The sequence below is a fragment of the Platichthys flesus genome, chromosome 12 (genome assembly GCF_949316205.1).
Source record: "Platichthys flesus chromosome 12, fPlaFle2.1, whole genome shotgun sequence".
Lineage (NCBI taxonomy): Eukaryota > Metazoa > Chordata > Actinopteri > Pleuronectiformes > Pleuronectidae > Platichthys > Platichthys flesus.
The window spans coordinates 429,658-447,664 of record NC_084956.1 but is presented as its reverse complement, the minus strand read 5'-3'; the positions used below and the strand labels follow the sequence as shown (position 1 = coordinate 447,664).

The 18,007-nt window shown below is 43.5% G+C and overlaps 1 protein-coding gene across 2 annotated transcripts; it reads right to left on the bottom strand.

Moving 5' to 3' along the window:
• Nucleotides 1-8,636: 8,636 nt before the first annotated feature.
• On the bottom strand, nucleotides 8,637-13,958 carry sncga (synuclein, gamma a). 2 transcript variants are annotated; one of them, XM_062400343.1, is made up of 6 exons: nucleotides 13,688-13,958; nucleotides 11,939-11,980; nucleotides 11,573-11,700; nucleotides 10,848-10,874; nucleotides 9,369-9,422; nucleotides 8,637-9,061 (listed from the first exon to the last, which is right to left on the bottom strand). In XM_062400343.1, the coding sequence occupies exons 1-5, from the start codon at nucleotides 13,806-13,808 to the stop codon at nucleotides 9,369-9,371; spliced, it is 372 nt and encodes a 123-aa protein (XP_062256327.1). In that variant the 5' UTR covers nucleotides 13,809-13,958; the 3' UTR covers nucleotides 8,637-9,061. The 2 variants fall into 2 exon arrangements, with proteins under 2 accessions (XP_062256327.1, XP_062256329.1); XM_062400345.1 differs by lacking the exon at nucleotides 10,848-10,874 and having other exon boundaries at nucleotides 8,640-9,061; nucleotides 13,688-13,951.
• Nucleotides 13,959-18,007: the final 4,049 nt, after the last annotated feature.

The following is an 18,007-nucleotide window of genomic DNA, read 5'->3' as shown; positions in this document are numbered from 1 at the left end:
GACGCTCGCTGTGTTTTCCCTCGGGATGTGTGATGTCAGGTTTCAGACGGGTTCACAGACGGATCTGAAATGAGGCTGCAGGTGAACGTCCTCCTTCGGATTCAGGTTCTTCTCAGAAGTCAGGACGTGGTCTTGTTATTTTTGAGATGTTTCTGCAGCAACTTCCATCAGGTCATCAAACAAATCTGAGACAAAAGAAGAAGGCAAACAAAAATGTTTATTCAAATGTTCAAACTAGACTTGAACTGTCATTAACATGTGATTCTGTGACGTGTGAAAACAGCTGGAAGGATCAGTTTGAAGTTCCAGTGTCTGTTCGCCTGCTGTGTTCAAAGGTCGTGTGAGCATCGAGCTGGACTTGAACCTGGAGACGGAACTTTGATTCCTCTTATTTATCTCCTTTATTCAGCCGTCAAACGAGTCAAAGACGTTCTGACAGAAACATGTGACTCACTGAGGTCGTCACAGTTATCCTCCAGCTTCAGTGACAGAGACGAGAGCTCAGAGCTCGTTAGCAGTTTCAGACCCGAGCTCCAGGTGGAATCCAGAGTTTCCCAGCTGAACAACACAGCATCAGATCCTCCTCATGGTTCAGGTGAGAGGTGGAGCAGCCGGGGGGGCAGACACACACAGGAAGTGACCTGTTACCTCTGCTGCAGAGGTCATGTGATCATGTTTACATCATCTGACACCTTCAGCTCTGATCATCACAAACTCTCTGCACATCTTCCAGTCTTCTTCGTGTGAGTCAGCTCGTCTTCACCAGAGAGGTTTGTTTTAGTTTCTTCATGTTTGTGTCCCGTGTTAGAAGCTCGGGACACTTCCTGTCGCTAACACTTTCTGTCAGTAGCACTTCCTGTCAGAAACACTTCCTGTCGCTAACACTTTCTGTCAGTAGCACTTCCTGTCAGTTACACTTCCTGTCAGAAACACTTCCTGTCAGTGGCACTTCCTGTCAGTGGCACTTCCTGTCAGTGGCACTTCCTGTCAGAAACACTTCCTGTCGCTAACACTTTCTGTCAGTAGCACTTCCTGTCAGTAACTCTTCCTGTCAGTGGCATTTCCTTTCAGGATCACTTCCTGTCAGTCGCACTTCCTGTCAGTGGCACTTCCTGTCAGTAACTCTTCCTGTCAGTGGCACTTCCTGTCAGTGACACTTCCTGTCAGTATCACTTCCTGTCAGTTACACTTCCTGTCAGTTACACTTCCTGTCAGTATCACTTCCTGTCAGTATCACTTCCTGTCAGTAACTCTTCCTGTCAGTGGCACTTCCTGTCAGTTACACTTCCTGTCAGTATCACTTCCTGTCAGTTACACTTCCTGTTACACTTCTTGTCAGTTACACTTCCTGTCAGTTACACTTCCTGTCAGTATCACTTCCTGTCAGTGACACTTCCTGTCAGTTACACTTCCTGTCAGTATCACTTCCTGTCAGTAACACTTCCTGTCAGTATCACTTCCTGTCAGTAACTCTTCCTGTCAGTGGCACTTCCTGTCAGTTACACTTCCTGTCAGTTACACTTCCTGTCAGTATCACTTCTTGTCAGTTACACTTCCTGTTACACTTCATGTCAGTGACACTTCATGTCAGTAACACTTCCTGTCAGTAACACTTCCTGTCAGTGGCACTTCCTGTCAGTGACACTTCCTGTCAGTAACACTTCCTGTCAGTATCACTTCCTGTCAGTGACTCTTCCTGTCAGTGACACTTCCTGTCAGTATCGCTTCCTGTCAGTTACACTTCCTGTTACACTTCATGTCAGTTACACTACCTGTCAGTTACACTTCCTGTCAGTATCACTTCCTGTCAGTATCACTTCCTGTCAGTAACTCTTCCTGTCAGTGGCACTTCCTTTCAGTATCACTTCTTGTCAGTTACACTTCCTGTTACACTTCATGTCAGTTAAACTTCCTGTCAGTATCACTTCCTGTCAGTGACACTTCCTGTCAGTGACACTTCCTGTCAGTAACACTTCCTGTCAGTGGCACTTCCTGTCAATGACACTTCCTGTCAGTGACACTTCCTGTCAGTGGCACTTCCTGTCAGTGACACTTCCTGTCAGTGACACTTCCTGTCAGTGGCACTTCCTGTCAGTGACACTTCCTGTCAGTGACACTTCCTGTCAGTAACACTTCCTGTCAGTATCACTTCCTGTCAGTGACTCTTCCTGTCAGTGACACTTCCTGTCAGTATCACTTCCTGTCAGTGACACTTCCTGTCAGTGACACTTCCTGTCAGTAACACTTCCTGTCAGTAACACTTCCTGTCAGTGGCACTTCCTGTCAATGACACTTCCTGTCAGTGACACTTCCTGTCAGTGACACTTCCTGTCAGTATCACTTCCTGTCAGTGACACTTCCTGTCAGTGACACTTCCTGTCAGTATCACTTCCTGTCAGTGACACTTCCTGTCAGTGACACTTCCTGTCAGTGACACTTCCTGTCAGTGGCACTTCCTGTCAGTGGCACTTCCTGTCAGTGACACTTCCTGTCAGTATCACTTCCTGTCAGTTACACTTCCACCTCATCATCACTTCTCCTCCTTCAGAGGAGGTTCTGTTACTAAGCAACCAGCTGCAGAGACCATCTACTTCCTGTTGACATCACATGACCTGTGGATGTGAATGGTCATGTGACGTGTGTGTTCAGGTGTGTTAGTGTGAATGAGGTATGAACTGTTTGTTACTTTAACTTGACTAACTACAGTCTCCTCTAGCGCCACCTGCTGTGAGTTTAACATCAACAGAGACCTGAAGGATTCTGAGAAGCTGGAGAATCGGACTCTTGTCGATTTGGAAGATGTGAATTTAAATGTGTCTACAGAAATGACTCCTGCATACGTACCTCTATCGTTTACTCCTACACTCAGCCCTCCTTCTCCTGCACCTTCTCCCTGGCCTCCTGCGTCAGCGCCCCCTGCCTGCTGCTCAGAGAAGAGACCTGCGAATCCTGCTTTCTTCTCTCCTCTGCCTTTGTCGTGGTCGTCGTCCCTGTCGAAGATCTTTGAGAAGAATCCTCCTTGGTCCTCGTCTTTCTTCTTATCCCCACCAAACGAGAACAGTCCTCCCTTGTCCTTATCCTCCTTCTTGTCTCCCCCAAACAGCGATAAGATGCCTCCTCCTTTTTTATCCTTGTCCTTATCTTTGTCCTTGTCTCTGAAGCCCAGTTTTTCCTTCACCGCGTCCTTCACCGCGTCCTCCACGTAGCCTTCTGCTCAACAGACAACATTGTTACTTCACACTGTTTCTAATTAGAACATGTATGTTTGATTCGATCAGCTGGAGGCACCACAGGGGTGGGGCTAGCCTCACAGGCAGAATCAGTGTAAATATAGTCTCTCCCGGTTTATGTGTATGAAGTTAAAACTACTTTTATTAGTACCTTTAATACTGTAGTACTTCTGTACTGGACTGAGTACAGTAGTTTTACTGGTACCAGAGCATCTTACTGTGAAGCTTTGATTTAAATAAGAAAACACTGAAGCATCAAACCCACGAGAGGCGCAGCTCGATTGTTCTCCAGTTTCAAATATCCTCACACAAACTGTTCATCATGAAACACACATGTGTGTAATGTGGACACACAACTTTCTAAACAAACTCTGAAACTGTTCTCAGACGACTCGTCCATGAACCGATTCAGAGGATCAGACAGAACCAAACGATTTCTCTTTTCTAACTCACCCAGTTTCTTTTTGAACATGTCTGCGAGGCCACTCATGTCTGCTGATCGGCTGGTCCGTGTGTTGGTCTGTGTGTTGGTCCGTGTGTTGGTCCGTGTGTTGGTCCGTGTGTTGGTCTGTGTGTTGGTCTGTGTGATGGAGTCCGGTGTGTTTTCTTGTTAGGTGTTGTCAGTCGAGGATTCAGGTGTGTCCTCAGACTGGTCCGACCTGTCCTACCTGTCCTGATGCCTCCAGCTCAAGAGCCAGAAAAAAACTTAATTCAGAAATACATTCAGTGAGTGTGTGTGTGTGTGTGTGTGTGAGAGTGAGAGTGAGTGTGTCTGTGTGTGTGTGAGGGCCGACAGCTAGGACCATCCCACACAGTGTGGCTACTTCTGGTTTCAAAAAACCAAGATGGCTCTGGACAAAATGTCAAACTAAGATTAGATTAGATTAGATTCAACTTTATTGTCATTGCACAGTACAAGTACTTATACAACGAAATGCAGTAATTCGTTGTACTTGGTTTTATTGTTATTATAATTATAACATAAAAGCACATTCCTGGATTATAGAAAGGACAACTTTTGTCTCCCCCTTTTGGCCGTCAGTTACAACATCAACACTCGACTTCACTAACTTCTTCTTCGTCTTTGGTCGGTTTACTGGGGGCTGGGAACCAACAACCAGGTGCATTACCACCACCACTGTACTGGTTCCTGGAACGTTCCTATTCCACCTCCATCTTCCAGAAATCATTTTAACTTCTTTATATTGGAATGTAATTTATACCGTATGAGGACCAGTGATTGGTTTGTCCAAATAGCTGTAGATTGTGTTCGTCATCTTATTGGTTGTTGTCCCAATGACATCATCCTTCATTGTGATGTCATGATGACATCATTCCTCCCACATGATTATAAAGGATTATAGATCTATATTATAGATATACATATTATCCTCAAGTGATGTTTATAGACCAATATTAACAGAGATTTTTTATCATGAGTTACATCAATCAAATGATGGTTAATAATTATTAGTGGAGATATAAAGTGTTCAACAGACACAGTTTGTATTTTATCACCTTTATTTCATATGCACACAGATTATTTATTACATCATTTAAGATTCAAGGTTTGACAAGTGATTATTATTATTATTATCTGAGAACAGGTTTCACACAGTTAAGACTCGTGTTTTAATACAGTTCATTTATGACAGTGATTCTTTCATTAAAATTAAAATCCTATCTCTTAATTTTACAAAATTAAAACCAGTTTCAAACGTCTTCATTATTTTACATCCAGATTAACAGATTACCAAATAATAATAATAATAATAATCCTCCAGTTTAATATTGTTTGAGGTTCTCAGAACATTCTGAGAGAATAAGCCGAGTGTGTTGTGTGTTTCTCTACAGTCACATGATTAAAGTCACATGATTAAAGGTCAGGACACTGCTGGTGGAGGCGTGTCCTTCAGCACTACTTCAGGAAGGATCCTACGGCGCCCATGATTCCTGCTGAGGTGAAAAGATGTGAGAATATATACAAAATTAAAAAGCTGCAGACTCGTAACATTTCAGCAAAATGAACTGAGCTGCAGAAAATCATGGGAAACACCCCCCCCCCCCCACACTGAAGATGGTAAAATCTGTAACTAGTTAATTTGCTTTATGCGAGCAGGTGGGTGGAGTCAACTGACTGCATCACATGCGTTGTTCATGGTGACTCTGCCTGTGGAGGCTTAGGGTTAGGTTTAGGCTTAGGGTTAGGTTTAGGGCTGGATTCTCTGTTGCTCTGTAATGGTCTTTACTTTGTTTTATTAAACACCTGCAGGTACAAACTGTCAGAACATCTTCTGCTGGTGACACTGGTAATAATGACCCTGTAACTGGGAAAGAGTTACGCTCTGTGCTGCAGGCAGTTCTCTAAAACCTTACAGGGTCTGAAGTACAAGGTTCAACTGGGATTGTGTTTAAATAGAACATCACTTTCAGGACATTTCGTTTCGTGTCTACACAAAACTGACCATGGAGGAGCTCCAGGTTTATCCAGAGAGCTGCAGCTGAACACTTTCCTGTTTGTCACTTTTATGAAACCATTTACTCGTTTCTTAAACTGCACGTTATTTTCACTCTTCAATTTTATTTATCTATTTTTTCTTCTGTATTTAACCCCTTTTGAACTTGAATATCATTTTAACTGTTTCTTTGTTTTCTTGTCTTATGTTGCTTTGCCATTTATCTTGATGCCTTTTATATTTGATGTGAAGCACATTTGATTTCCTGTTGTTGTGTAGATAAACTGGCCTGTCAGATCTTAAGCTCTTAGCACGTCATGTACGAGTGGTGTCGGGTGGCTGAGGACTCACCGGCTCCTTTGTCTCCTTTGGCTTCGTCCTTCTTCCCACCGACTGCTGACAGCACGTTTCCAATATCGAGGCCTCCTCCCTTCGCCTCCTCCTTCCCCTTGGCGCCATCTTTATTCAGGACTTTTTCCACCAAGCCCTCCACCACTTGTCCTGCAGAGCAAACAATGAAACCGTTCAGGTGATGAGGTCACACTGACATGTCCCGGGGGGGGCGGGTCCAGGGTACGATGTGTCACAGGTGTCAGGTGATGAGGTCACACTGACAGGTACCGGGGGGGTCCAGGGTACGATGTATCCTCCCCCCCCCCCTCATTTCTGTAACCATTCACTTCCACAGGTCATGTGGTGTGAACAGGAAGTGGATGGTAGAGGGAGAAGAGCTGAAGGTAAAGGGCACAGTTTGAGCACCAGCTGCTCCACAGGAAGCGGAGGACTCAGAACGTGTCTGACTGAAAAACACGCTCTGGAATAACAGAGAAGAAGAAACATCTTCTGTGAGGTTGTGTTTAAATCTGGTCCAGTCAGGAGCAATCAAATCCTCCTCCTGTACAACAACTCCACCATCTGCAAAAATCAAATATGATCCAGATATTTCATAACTGGTACTCACCCGCCTGGTCACCGACCATTGACGCGATGCCTTTGTTACCAGCTAAATTACCCAGGAAGTCTGCCATGGTCGCCGCTGTGCTGTGGTTTGTGATGTGATGTGGTTTGTGTTGTGATGTGGTTTGTGATGTGATGTTGGACGGCGTTCGGTCTTATAGATGCTGGTCTCAGGCCTCGCCCTGAACAGGAATCAGGTGCGGCTGCAGGGAATCGCACACGCTCCACCTGCCACACCGGTTTGACACCAAGGAACTCTAATTTGATCTGTCATGGCAACACACCAGTCCGCCCAGTGTGAAGTTTGTTTTCCCCTGGAGCGATCACTGCAGATTCATCCACCTTGACAGGCAATTAAGAGCCTCTGTGTGTGTGTGTGTGTGTGTGTGTGTGTGTTTGGGTGTGGCTGTGGCTGTGGGTGTGGGTGTGGTCGAGTTTGTTTAATTGTCCCCTCCCATCAGAAAAATTCCAAAAAGGCAAAGTGACTCATCACAACATTTCCTATATTGTTTAAGTTCATGAGAAGTCGAACCCTTGAAGAGCACATGACTCGGGGGGGGGGGGGGGGGGGGTTGTTCCCCTCGCTCGACCTGCTCAGATCCTTTGTGTGCCTGCGCTACACTCTGGGTTTTCATTTGTCCGTCATAGAACGGTCCCAGAGGCTCGACTGCACACGGTGGTGTCCTGTGGTTCACACACCACAGACGTCTGTGGTTCACACACCACAGACGTCTGTGGTTCACACACCACAGACGTCTGTAGTTTAAACCACAGATGTCTGTGATGTTTAAACCACAGATGTCTGTGATGTTTAAACCACAGACGTCTGCTGGACGACGGTACGACAGGATCCTCAGTGATCAGCACGATGGAGTTCACGTCTCCTGTTTCTGATGAAGCGACTGAATAATTACGACTATAATACAAAACAACTTTATTAATCCTAAAGGCAAATTGGTTTATGGCAAGTAAAAGACGACAGAAACCAGACATGAAGTGACGATAACACAATTAACCAGTGGTGTGTGTGTTTCCACTGATGTGGATCACCTGAAACACTCATGAACTGTTTGTGAGTCTTCTCTTCTGGTGAGGCCTCGTTGTCACATCGACATGGGGACGTCTTTGTGTTGTTAGCCTCCCTCCTCACAACAGGCTCTGTTGATGGTGGAGGATCAGGGATGCGTGTCTGTGTGTGTGTGTGTGTGTGTGTTTTATGGAAACAGGCCCCACCCTGCAGTCAGTGAACATGGTGTGTCTTCATGTCTCGTACAAACACACAATCTGATTCTCTTCTTTTTTTCAGATCACGACATGTTCAGATGACATTTTCAAACGAGATGTTTGAACCCTGAAGGCTGCAGTAGAAATACTCCTCCAGTGTTCAGCTGTCTTCAGGCTCTGCAGGTTCTCTATGTGAGAACAAACGTCTGAGTCAGTGTCTCTGGACATGTTCTGATCTTCTCCTGCAGCCTCCTGGTAACATGTGTGTAACATGTCAGAGTGAGTCCATGTAAGGAACCAGCAGGACAATGTGTGGAAGCTTCCCAGTGAGCGAGTGGACGTGTTGATGAGGTTTCTAACACGTGACGTGAAACCTGAAGAACACAAACATCTCAGGATGAAGAAGAGGAGCCGGACACGTAGAAGATGAAGACGTCCACTTGGAAACACGAGGAGATTCTACAGCTGCATTCATTCTGGACTATTTCTACACAACCAGGAAGTTATGAAGTTTTACAATTTATCTGATGCTTCTTCTTCTGTGGTGTGACACAAACCCTTATTCAGTGACCTGCTGCTGAGAACTGACCAATCACAAACAAGCAGTGACATCACATCTCCAAAGAAACATCTGGGTCTCTGTCACCTGCTTCTCCTGTGTTTTAATTCACACTGCCCCTGGTGGTCAGAGCTGAGAGCTGCACCTTTGCATGTGTAAACAGAACAGGAAGTGAAGGAGAAGAAACAAAGTCGTTTTCCAAACGCGTGTTTATTTCACTTGTGTTTTATAAAACAAGAATCTGCCCTGAAGCTCGCTTATATCTGTGTGTGAGTGTGTGTGTGTGTGTGTGTGTGTGTGTGTGTGTGTGTGAGAGAGTAAAGCAACATGCAGTTTAAGGCCTCAGATGTCTCTGTCAGGGGGCGGAGTCAGCAAAGTGTCCTGAGTGATGTCGTCCTACACCGACCAACCAGCTTAGTGCATGGTGTTACAAACTGACAGTGTGTGTGTGTGTGTGTGTGTGTGTGTGTGTGCACAATGAGAGACAAGTATGATGCAGAGGCAGTGTAACCATGTCAACGGAGGACAGGCTGTCTCTTGGTTAATGTGGTGAAGAAGCAGCTGTTAGTGATGAGCAGGTCAAAGGTCAAAGGTTAAATGTTGTGAAGTTAGTTTCCTCTGGTTCCCCTCGGAGTCTGAGAAGAACAAACAGACACAGAGAAATCTGATTAGAAAAGAACTCAACACACACCCATTGGACGACACCAGCTGTCAATCACTCTGTGGTACCCCCCCCCCCAGCACATCCGGTGCTTTATGGTCTGTTTGACTCTAAATGATCATAATTCACTAAATGATCATCAGCTGTTTGAAGAAGACTTGAAACTAGAGACTGAGACAGAAACTCCTTCATGTTGACAGGGTTAATAAACGCTGACACATGCACCATGTGACTTCCTGTCTGGTTCTGATCCCAGGTCAGGAGACAGTCTGTCCTCTCACCTACTGTCCGGCCGGTTCGCTTTGTCCTTCAGCTTCTGTCTTTGGAAGGTCGGCCTGAGAGAGAGAGAGGCAGAGGTCACATGACTGTCACATAACCCCGCCCACAATCAAAGATACATTTCTCCCAGAGCAACGACAGGTAAACAAACACATTTCATTGGTCTGTTTCACTGTTTGACCTCGAGGTCACGACCTCCATCATCACTGGTGATGATCGTTTTCAAATCTGCTGATTGAACCATTTTCTTCACGGAGAAGTGTAACTCAATATTTCAACCAGTGACTGAATGTCAACGAGATTCATGTTAATAAAGATGAGGACACGCCTCCTCTTCCTGCTGTTCAAACAGGAAGTTATAATATCTCAGATGTGAACACCGCCATCTTGTGGTGATGACATCATTTACAGTCAGAGGCTGCGTTAGAGGGAAAAGACCTGAAGGGTTTCGACAGCCGCCATAAAACCTTCTGTCTGGATTCTGTAAATGATTGAAATGATCTTCTGTCGATAACAAACCGCAGCGTGTAGGTGGAGTCAGATCTTTCATATCTGTGTTCTCCTTTGCTAACTCCTTATGGCTTCTCCTTCACGTCTTTCCTTGACCTCAAATAAAACCAAACTGATCGGAAACACTCGAACAAACATTTATTTAACGACTAAATTTATATTTTAGTTTGGTCCATGTCCCATCTGCTAACATGGAGGAGGTTGATGCCCTGTACTGCAGCCAGACACCAGGTGGCGATAGAGATGATGTTGCTTAACTTTATGGGGGCGTCATGTCGTCCATCTTTATTTACAGTCACTGATCTGTAGGACATCGACTTGTGAAAGAAAGTGAGTAAAAGAGTGAAACCGAGGAGAGAAGCTGAAGAAGCGTTAGTTCACGTGAACGAATCAGATTCATGCTCCTGAAAACCCCCGACCTGGTTTCCTTTAGCTTGACTCTGTTAGTGTGGAGCAGAGCGTCATCAGCATAGAGACGAACGTCAGCTCGTTAGCCGCCTCCTCCTTCCCGTGGGTTAGTTTTATAAACATAAGTGAAAAACATCTTCACAAACTGATATTAGCAGTTTTATAATTTTGTTGTAGCTGCTTCAATATTTATAACGCAAGTAAAAACTGAAGGAAACTTTTCTGAGTTCAGATTTGATTCCTGACGTGCATCTGTTACGATGCTGAGATGAAACACTTTGGGTTTTAATTGATGGTAACTATAAAGATGCACTTATTATATAACATGTTTTCTTAACAGGGGATGTGTTTCACTTAGTTGTAACATTCCTTTCGGTTCCGTCTCATTTAGAAGCTTCTCAGGTGCATTCTGGGTTTTTCTTCACGTTCTGAAAATTGTTAAAATCTTAGAAAAAGCACGGATTAATCGTTTACAGTCAGAAAATCATGTCAGGCTACAAGCATCAAACCATGCTAGCCATCAGTTAGTAGCTCATCAACCCCCCCCCCAACCAATCAGGCACCTCCTCAGCCACTGGTCCCGCCTCCTCCTGGTCCCAGCCAATCACCGGAGATTTGTCAATGAAGAGAGAAAAATTGAACATCAAAACAGATTCAAACGTAAATTGAATGTAGGAGCTGATCATTTTGTAAACATACTGTTCACTGCTAATGAACTGTTAAAGCAGAAATAAAATATGATCAATAAAATAAAATAATCTTTATCAGGATGTTTCATTAGTGTTTAATCAGAATCAGCCTTTGTTCAGGAGGCTCCTCCTCCTCAGAGTCGCCATGTTGCACCACCATGTTTCTACCGGAGCCGAGACCCTGTCACCTTGTCACCTGAGGGGGGGGCAGTTTCTTGCAATCTGCACCTTCACCACTAGATGTCACTTAATCTGAGACATTGAACCTTCATAAGAGAAATATTTTAAATTTTCGTTTCATCGCAAGAAAAAATATCAATTTTGTTCAGTGAAGAAAAATCTGAAATATATTAATATATATACATTGATTATATTGCTAACACCTGTAGCAACCAGATTAAAAACAAAAATAAAATCATCTTTTAAAAATTATTGTTGCTCCAGATTCTCCAGAAAACTAAACTGCGTCAAGAGGAAGGAAAACTGACGAAGAGAGAAAGTGATGGACGTGTAATAACTCCCACTGCCAGAAGAGGGAGACATAGGTTTGACACTTAATTATGAAATTCATTAAAATCCTCCGACGTGATGTCACTCACCGTGCTGACGAATCCGCTCGCCACAGCTGCATGCTCCACCCCCTCCACCGCGGCCTGGGCGACTTCATTGGCCCCGGTGACGGCAGTGTCGGCAACAACGTTGGCCTGTTCAGTTGACTTCTGGGCAACTGGACGACAGGAAACAAAGTGTCATGTAAACACACACAAACACACACACAAACACACATATTGAACAAACATTAGTGAGATAATAACAACCTAAAATGTCCAAACCATCATTGACAAACATTTATTCAACGTCTACTTAGATTTTTTGGTTTGGCCCATGTCCCATCTGCTAACATGGTGGGGGGGGTATGCCCTACCCTGCAGCCAGCCACCAGGGGGCGAACTCTCGTGTGTTACCTGTGTTGACTCCGGTCACGACTCCCTCCATCGTCTTGTTTCCTGACGAGAGAAGAAACAAAGTCGAAGAAGTGAGTTCACTCAATGTTGTTATTTATGATGTTACGTTCACACTGTGAGAATGAGTGTGACCTGGATTCTGCGCACAAAAACACACACACACACACACACACACACACACACACACACACACACAGAATAATGACTTCATGTCACCAGGACGAAACGTAGACAAGCAGCTGCTCCAGTCTTTGTTCATTTGTTTATAACATTATAAACTTTTCTTTCAGTTACTTTTCCTCTGATGTGTTTAAACTCCTTTCTCATTGATTCCAGGCCCCACAGCAGCATCTAGTGGACATTAGAGGAACTGCATCTGACTTCAGAGAACTGGTCTGAACATTACTCACAACACACAAGACAGATCTCGTTTCATTATCGACTTCTTGAATAACATTAAAAGAAAGTGAATGTTTGTTGGTTATAGAATTTGTCAGAGTTCAGCAGAAACACAGGGACTCAGTCATCCCCCCCCCCCCCCCCCACACCGTGGGCGTCCTGCTGCTTGGTCACGAGACGAATCAACTGACCAGAGTCTTTGTCTGTGATTCTGACGCACAAGCTGTTTTCTAACCAGACGAGGAAGATGATGATGAAGATGAAGGGGCTCATAACATCAGCTCATATCTCCGTCACTTTGACTTCTTCTTCCTCGAGTCGAGTTAGGACCGAGCACGACAGCATCAATTCATGATCATTTGAATCTTTAACAAACATGTGATCTGCACGTGAACATCAAACGTCACGTGATCAACATTTACAGGTTGTGTTATTGTTCCTGTTTTATTTGTTTGGTTGATCCTGATGCTTTTCACCTTATCATCACTTCCTCTGCGTCACTAATGTCAAGCGTCGCTGCTCCTTGTTTGACCTTTGACCTCAGTTTGTCTCAGTCCTTCTCAGTTCTCAGGATTTTAATATTTCCAACGAGATATTTGAATCATCGTGTTTTCAATGAAGCTGTGTTATCTGGAATGACCAGCAGGGGGTGACTCCACTGGTTTGAAGGATTCGCTGTCCAAGCACTTTTTCATCGATCCATCTCTCCTCGTCTTCTCTACCTATCACTTCCTCCCTCCCTCCCTTCTTCCATCCTGCTTTGGTGTAGAATGACACTTGTCCTCCGCCCATCCCTTCATCTTATCTATTCACTCTTCACTTTCCACCAAAATAAAACCCGAGATGTGAATTTTATACGTTTAAATGAAAGTCTCTCCATCACCTCACAATGTTCAGGATGAATTACACTTTTTGATCTTCCCTCCTTCTTTCATTTGATTTTTATATGTTAAGATTCACCTTTTCAACCCGTCACCCATCGCTCCCTCCACCCCTCTTTTGCTCTATCACTCCATCCATCCCTCCTTCAACTTTCATATAAAAAACTGCTGAATTTTCTTCTTGTCCTCCTCCCTCTATCTCTCCATCCCTCCCTTCATCCTCACAGTTCGGTGTTGAATTTCACTCGTCTCTTCGCTCCAGTCACGATGTCTCTCGTCAGATTACCCTTCCTCCTTACTCCTTCCGTCTGTCTGTCCTTCTGATCATCTCTCCATCATCCACTCTTTTCTCCACCTCTGTATTCTCTATCTTCACTTTCTGTCTGATTGTTGTCTTTCACTTTTTCACAATGTTGAAGTCAAATACATTTTCTGTTGTTGAATTCTGCCCCCCCATCCATCCTCTCACCGACATAGATGACTCCCTCCTTGGTCTTGGTGGCGGCCTCCTCCACGCCGGCCTTCGTCTTCTCGGCAGCGGACACCACTCCACCCTTCGCCATGGAGAATCCCTTCTTCAGAGCGTCCATGATGCTTTGCTCTTCCTCTCGTCTTCTTCTCGTCTTATCGCTCGACTCTTCTGTCCCTTTCTCGTCTCCTTGTGCTCCGTCTGCCTCTGTCGTTTCGCCTCTTCTCGTCTTCCTGCTAATGGATGAGGGAGAGAGAGAGAGAGAGAGAGAGAGGGGTGGAGAGAGGACACGTGAGAAAGAGAGAGAGCTCTTACGAGAAAGGGAGGGAGAGAGGAATAGAGAGATTGCGCACTGGAGCAAACAAAAGAGAGAGAGAGGATGAGTGAGGCAGAGTGAAAAGCAAGAGAGAGAGAAAAATAAATAAATGGATGAGAGAGAGACAGATGAAGAAAAGAGGAGGAGTGAAAACAAAAAGCTTTTTCAGCGTCGAACCGATAAACTCACGACCTCCAGGAAATAACCACTGGGCTGTGATTGACAGCTGGTGTCCTCCAGGTGGTGAAGGAGGCAGGTAGAGGTGGGTGTGTCCCCGAGCTCTCAGTCAGGCTCCACCCCCTCTCTCCTAATATGGTTACTTACGTTTTCAACAAACCAAGATGACTCACCCGATAAATGCAAATGGAGACATGTCCACGTCCCTCGCGTGGCGTCCCTCTCTGGGGGGCGTGGCTGAGGGGGGAGACATCGTACAGCCTCACGACTTCTGAGGGAGTTTCTACGATGGATTTCTGAAGACGGGACTTTTCAGATGTTTCTCTTTTGTTGCTGGATTTCAGTTAACAACTAAACTTTACTTCTTCTTTACACGACGTCACCACCACTCCCAAAAGGCCAAACCATCTCGATCGCCCCCTGGTGGCTGGCTGTGGTGGAGGTCATTAACCAAACGCCAAAGATATAAGTTGACGTTATATTAATGTTGGTCAAAGATGCTGTCTGTCATTTCAGGTAGTTATTATATACAGTCACTGATCCTCTTTATATACAGTCACTGATCCTCTTTATATACAGTCACTGATCCTCTTTATATACAGACACTGATCCTCTTTATATACAGTCACTGATCATCTTTATATACAGTCACTGATCCTCTTTATATACAGACACTGATCATCTTTATATACAGTCACTGGTCATCTTTATATACAGTCACTGGTCATCTTTATATACAGTCACTGATCATCTATATATACAGTCACTGATCCTCTTTATATACAGTCACTGATCATCTTTATATACAGTCACTGATCATCTTTATATACAGTCACTGATCCTCTTTATATACAGTCACTGGTCATCTTTATATACAGTCACTGATCATTCAAACCAAAACCAGGTCTTGACCCTCAACCAGTCCTAGGAAGACGTGGGGACCAGTCAAAGTGTCCTCCCTCTGTAAGTCTATGTTAAATGGTCCTCACAAAGTTAAAAGTAAGTTCACACACAGAAATTAATTTCGTGCCTAAAACATCTGATTCAGCGTTTGCTCCTTCACATGATTTAGTTACTGTGAGTAAAAGTACTCCATGTAGTTACAATACCACAGTTAAGGTACTGATCATATTTTTTAAATTATAAACTTGTACATGGCACAACGAACTAAACAGAGCTGAGCTCATGATGGTGACATTAACCAACAAACCCAGAAACCTTGAACACGTGTAAACCTTTTCCTGTGAACCATCCAATCAGAGACGAGTGGACGACCTCACGTCCAATCAGAGACGAGTGGACGACCTCACGTCCAAACCAGTCACTCCAATCACCTGCCTGAGGAATCCAGCACCTGCCCTCTAATTGACTGTTTTATGACGGTGTGTGTGTGAGTGAGTGTGTGTGTGTGTGTGTGTGTGTGTGTGTGTGTGTGTGTGTGTGTGTGTGAGTTTTCCATAACAGCTGTGACATGTTTCTAGAAAATCAGCAGCTCGACGGTCATGTGAAGAAAACATTGTGTCTTCATCCAAAGTCTCCACTTCCTGTTTTTAGTCTGCTCGTATTAACGATGATGATTTACATTATTGTTTTACCTTTTCTTTATCTATTAATTAATTGTATTTTTGGTAACTTTTGCCAAAATTTGGAAAGAAATGTCCTTGGTTTTCATACCATGGGTGTGTCCAATTGACTTGATAGCGCCCCCTGAAGGGCAGCGCCTGCAGTACGTTTCACCAAAATGCATGAAAATCATAGAGCGTATGTATCAGATGCAGAAAGTCACATGACCCATGTTCCAAACCCAGCAGGAGGTTTTTGGCTCCACAGGTTTGATAAGAGTCCCGACCTGAACACATACATATTCAGTCATACTCACAGCCCCCCCTGCTGGTATGTGCCCCTCGCAGCTAGTTGACACCTCCAGCTGCTCTTTGGTCAGAAGACGGATCGATGATGATTATGGAGCTTCGCTTTTTGTTGAATGCTGTTGGCATGACAACGCACCAAAAATGTATGTTTCATTTTTATAATTGATCAAATTTTCAGGAGGCTAAATCTACTCGAAAATTTGTGAAACTTACATATTTCGAAAATGACAATAGGGGTTTTGGTTATTGGTGTGACAAATGGATGCTAGCGCCCCCTACAGAACGTCGAGAAGACGATTGAGAGTTTGATGACGACGGAATTATGAATGTTGACAGGTGATGTTGCACAGTGTTCCCGTGGCAACACGACAAATTCATTTTTGAATGTTGCTAGTGGAAAAATGACTCGTTAGCGCCCCCTGGAAGACGAAGCAGAACATTTCACCAACTTGTATGAAAATGTGAATATGGATCTAACCAGACTTACAACAGCCTCTTGGACCGATAGCCTCACCTGAACAGGAAGTTGACTCTGGTTGACGGTTGAGGACACAGGACGTCTCACCTGTGAGACTAAATGTAGTTTGTGAATCTGGGCTATACAAATACAATTTGATTGATTGATAACAACACTTCTGATCTGAAGCCACCTTCACACATATTACTCATTATTATTTGTAAATTGATGAAACAAAAACAAATGTGAAACAAAATTCATTTTTATAAAATTGTAATTCAAAGGTTTTAAATTAAATTTAAATCTTTGAATAAAACGCTGACGTCTCAGCCTGAGTGTTCATGATGTGACCAGCAGGTGGCAGCAGGTCCTTACACATTCACCCTCATTACACTGCATCTGATAACTGTTCATGTTGTGAATATTAATAATAATATAATTGTGTTGCTCAAAGGAGCTCATCAAACTTTAGTTGAGGTAACAGTTAAACATTGATGTTCACGTTAATTCACTTATTTAATTAAAGTTTTATCTAAAATTTACTTAATTCTGAGACTTTGACAACATGAAAATCATCTGACACTTTTTATATCAATTTTAATTGTCTCCTTCTTTATATATACATATTTAATAATAACCTTTATTTCTATAAAACCTTTCAAAACAATAAACAAAACGCCAACACAAGTTTTGTTTTTAAAATATTTTCTTTAGTGCTTTAAACATGAGCTGCTGTTACATATAATTAAAGTTCGTGTGTGTGTGTTTGTGTGTGTTTGTGTCTGTTGGGCGGGTTTTCCCCCTCGCACCAATCAGAGGACTCGTTTGCCGGAGTTCCCCCCCAGCTCCGGGGCTTTCCGCTCTGATTGACGGGCACTGGTCTCCATGACAGCAGGACGGAGCTGCGTCAGACCGTGTATAAGAGCTCATACCTACTTCCGGTCCCGCGGGATAACCATCAAAATAAAAGCTTTGTTTAATCGTTTTCATGATCAGAAAAAACTTAAATTAACAATTTTAATTTAATTCCAAACATTTGTGAACATTGAAATATTTCACATCATATAATTATATGTCTTAACTTTGTTATGTAATTGAGGTGGTTATATAATCCAGCAACCCCATGTTAAATCTAATATTTTGAATTACATTTTTTTCAGTTTGAATTTCTATAAGACAAAACAGACACAAAATTGATAAATGAAATCAAATGAATTATAATTATATTCTTTTATATACATTATATATTTTATTAATCAGATGACATGTGTTTTGTCTGCTACAAACAGAAAAGTTATAGGTGAAATTTTATTCGGACTTTATCTTGAAAGGGTTTCACAGGAAGTTGTCTCAGGTGAGTGACAGCGTGTTTTTGTATTATTTTTTTGTTTTTGACTGAAACAGAAGAAAAACGTTCACATCAACAGATTCAGAGGTAAAACAACTTCATGCTACTGTTCCTTCACCGTTAGTTGCTCGTTAGCTAGTTTGAAGCTAGT

What these genes read in the sequence shown, in the direction of transcription:
- sncga (XM_062400343.1), bottom strand. Translation starts at nt 13,808, where the DNA reads ATGGACGCTCTGAAGAAGGGATTCTCCATGGCGAAGGGTGGAGTGGTG. An exon ending in GGAGGGAGTCATCTATGTCG is followed by an intron (nt 11,981 to 13,687) that starts GTGAGAGGATGG and finishes TTCTCTCGTCAG; the next exon opens with GAAACAAGACGATGGAGGGA. An exon ending in CGGGACCAGTGGCTGAGGAG is followed by an intron (nt 9,423 to 10,847) that starts GTGCCTGATTGG and finishes TCTCTCTCTCAG; the next exon opens with GCCGACCTTCCAAAGACAGA.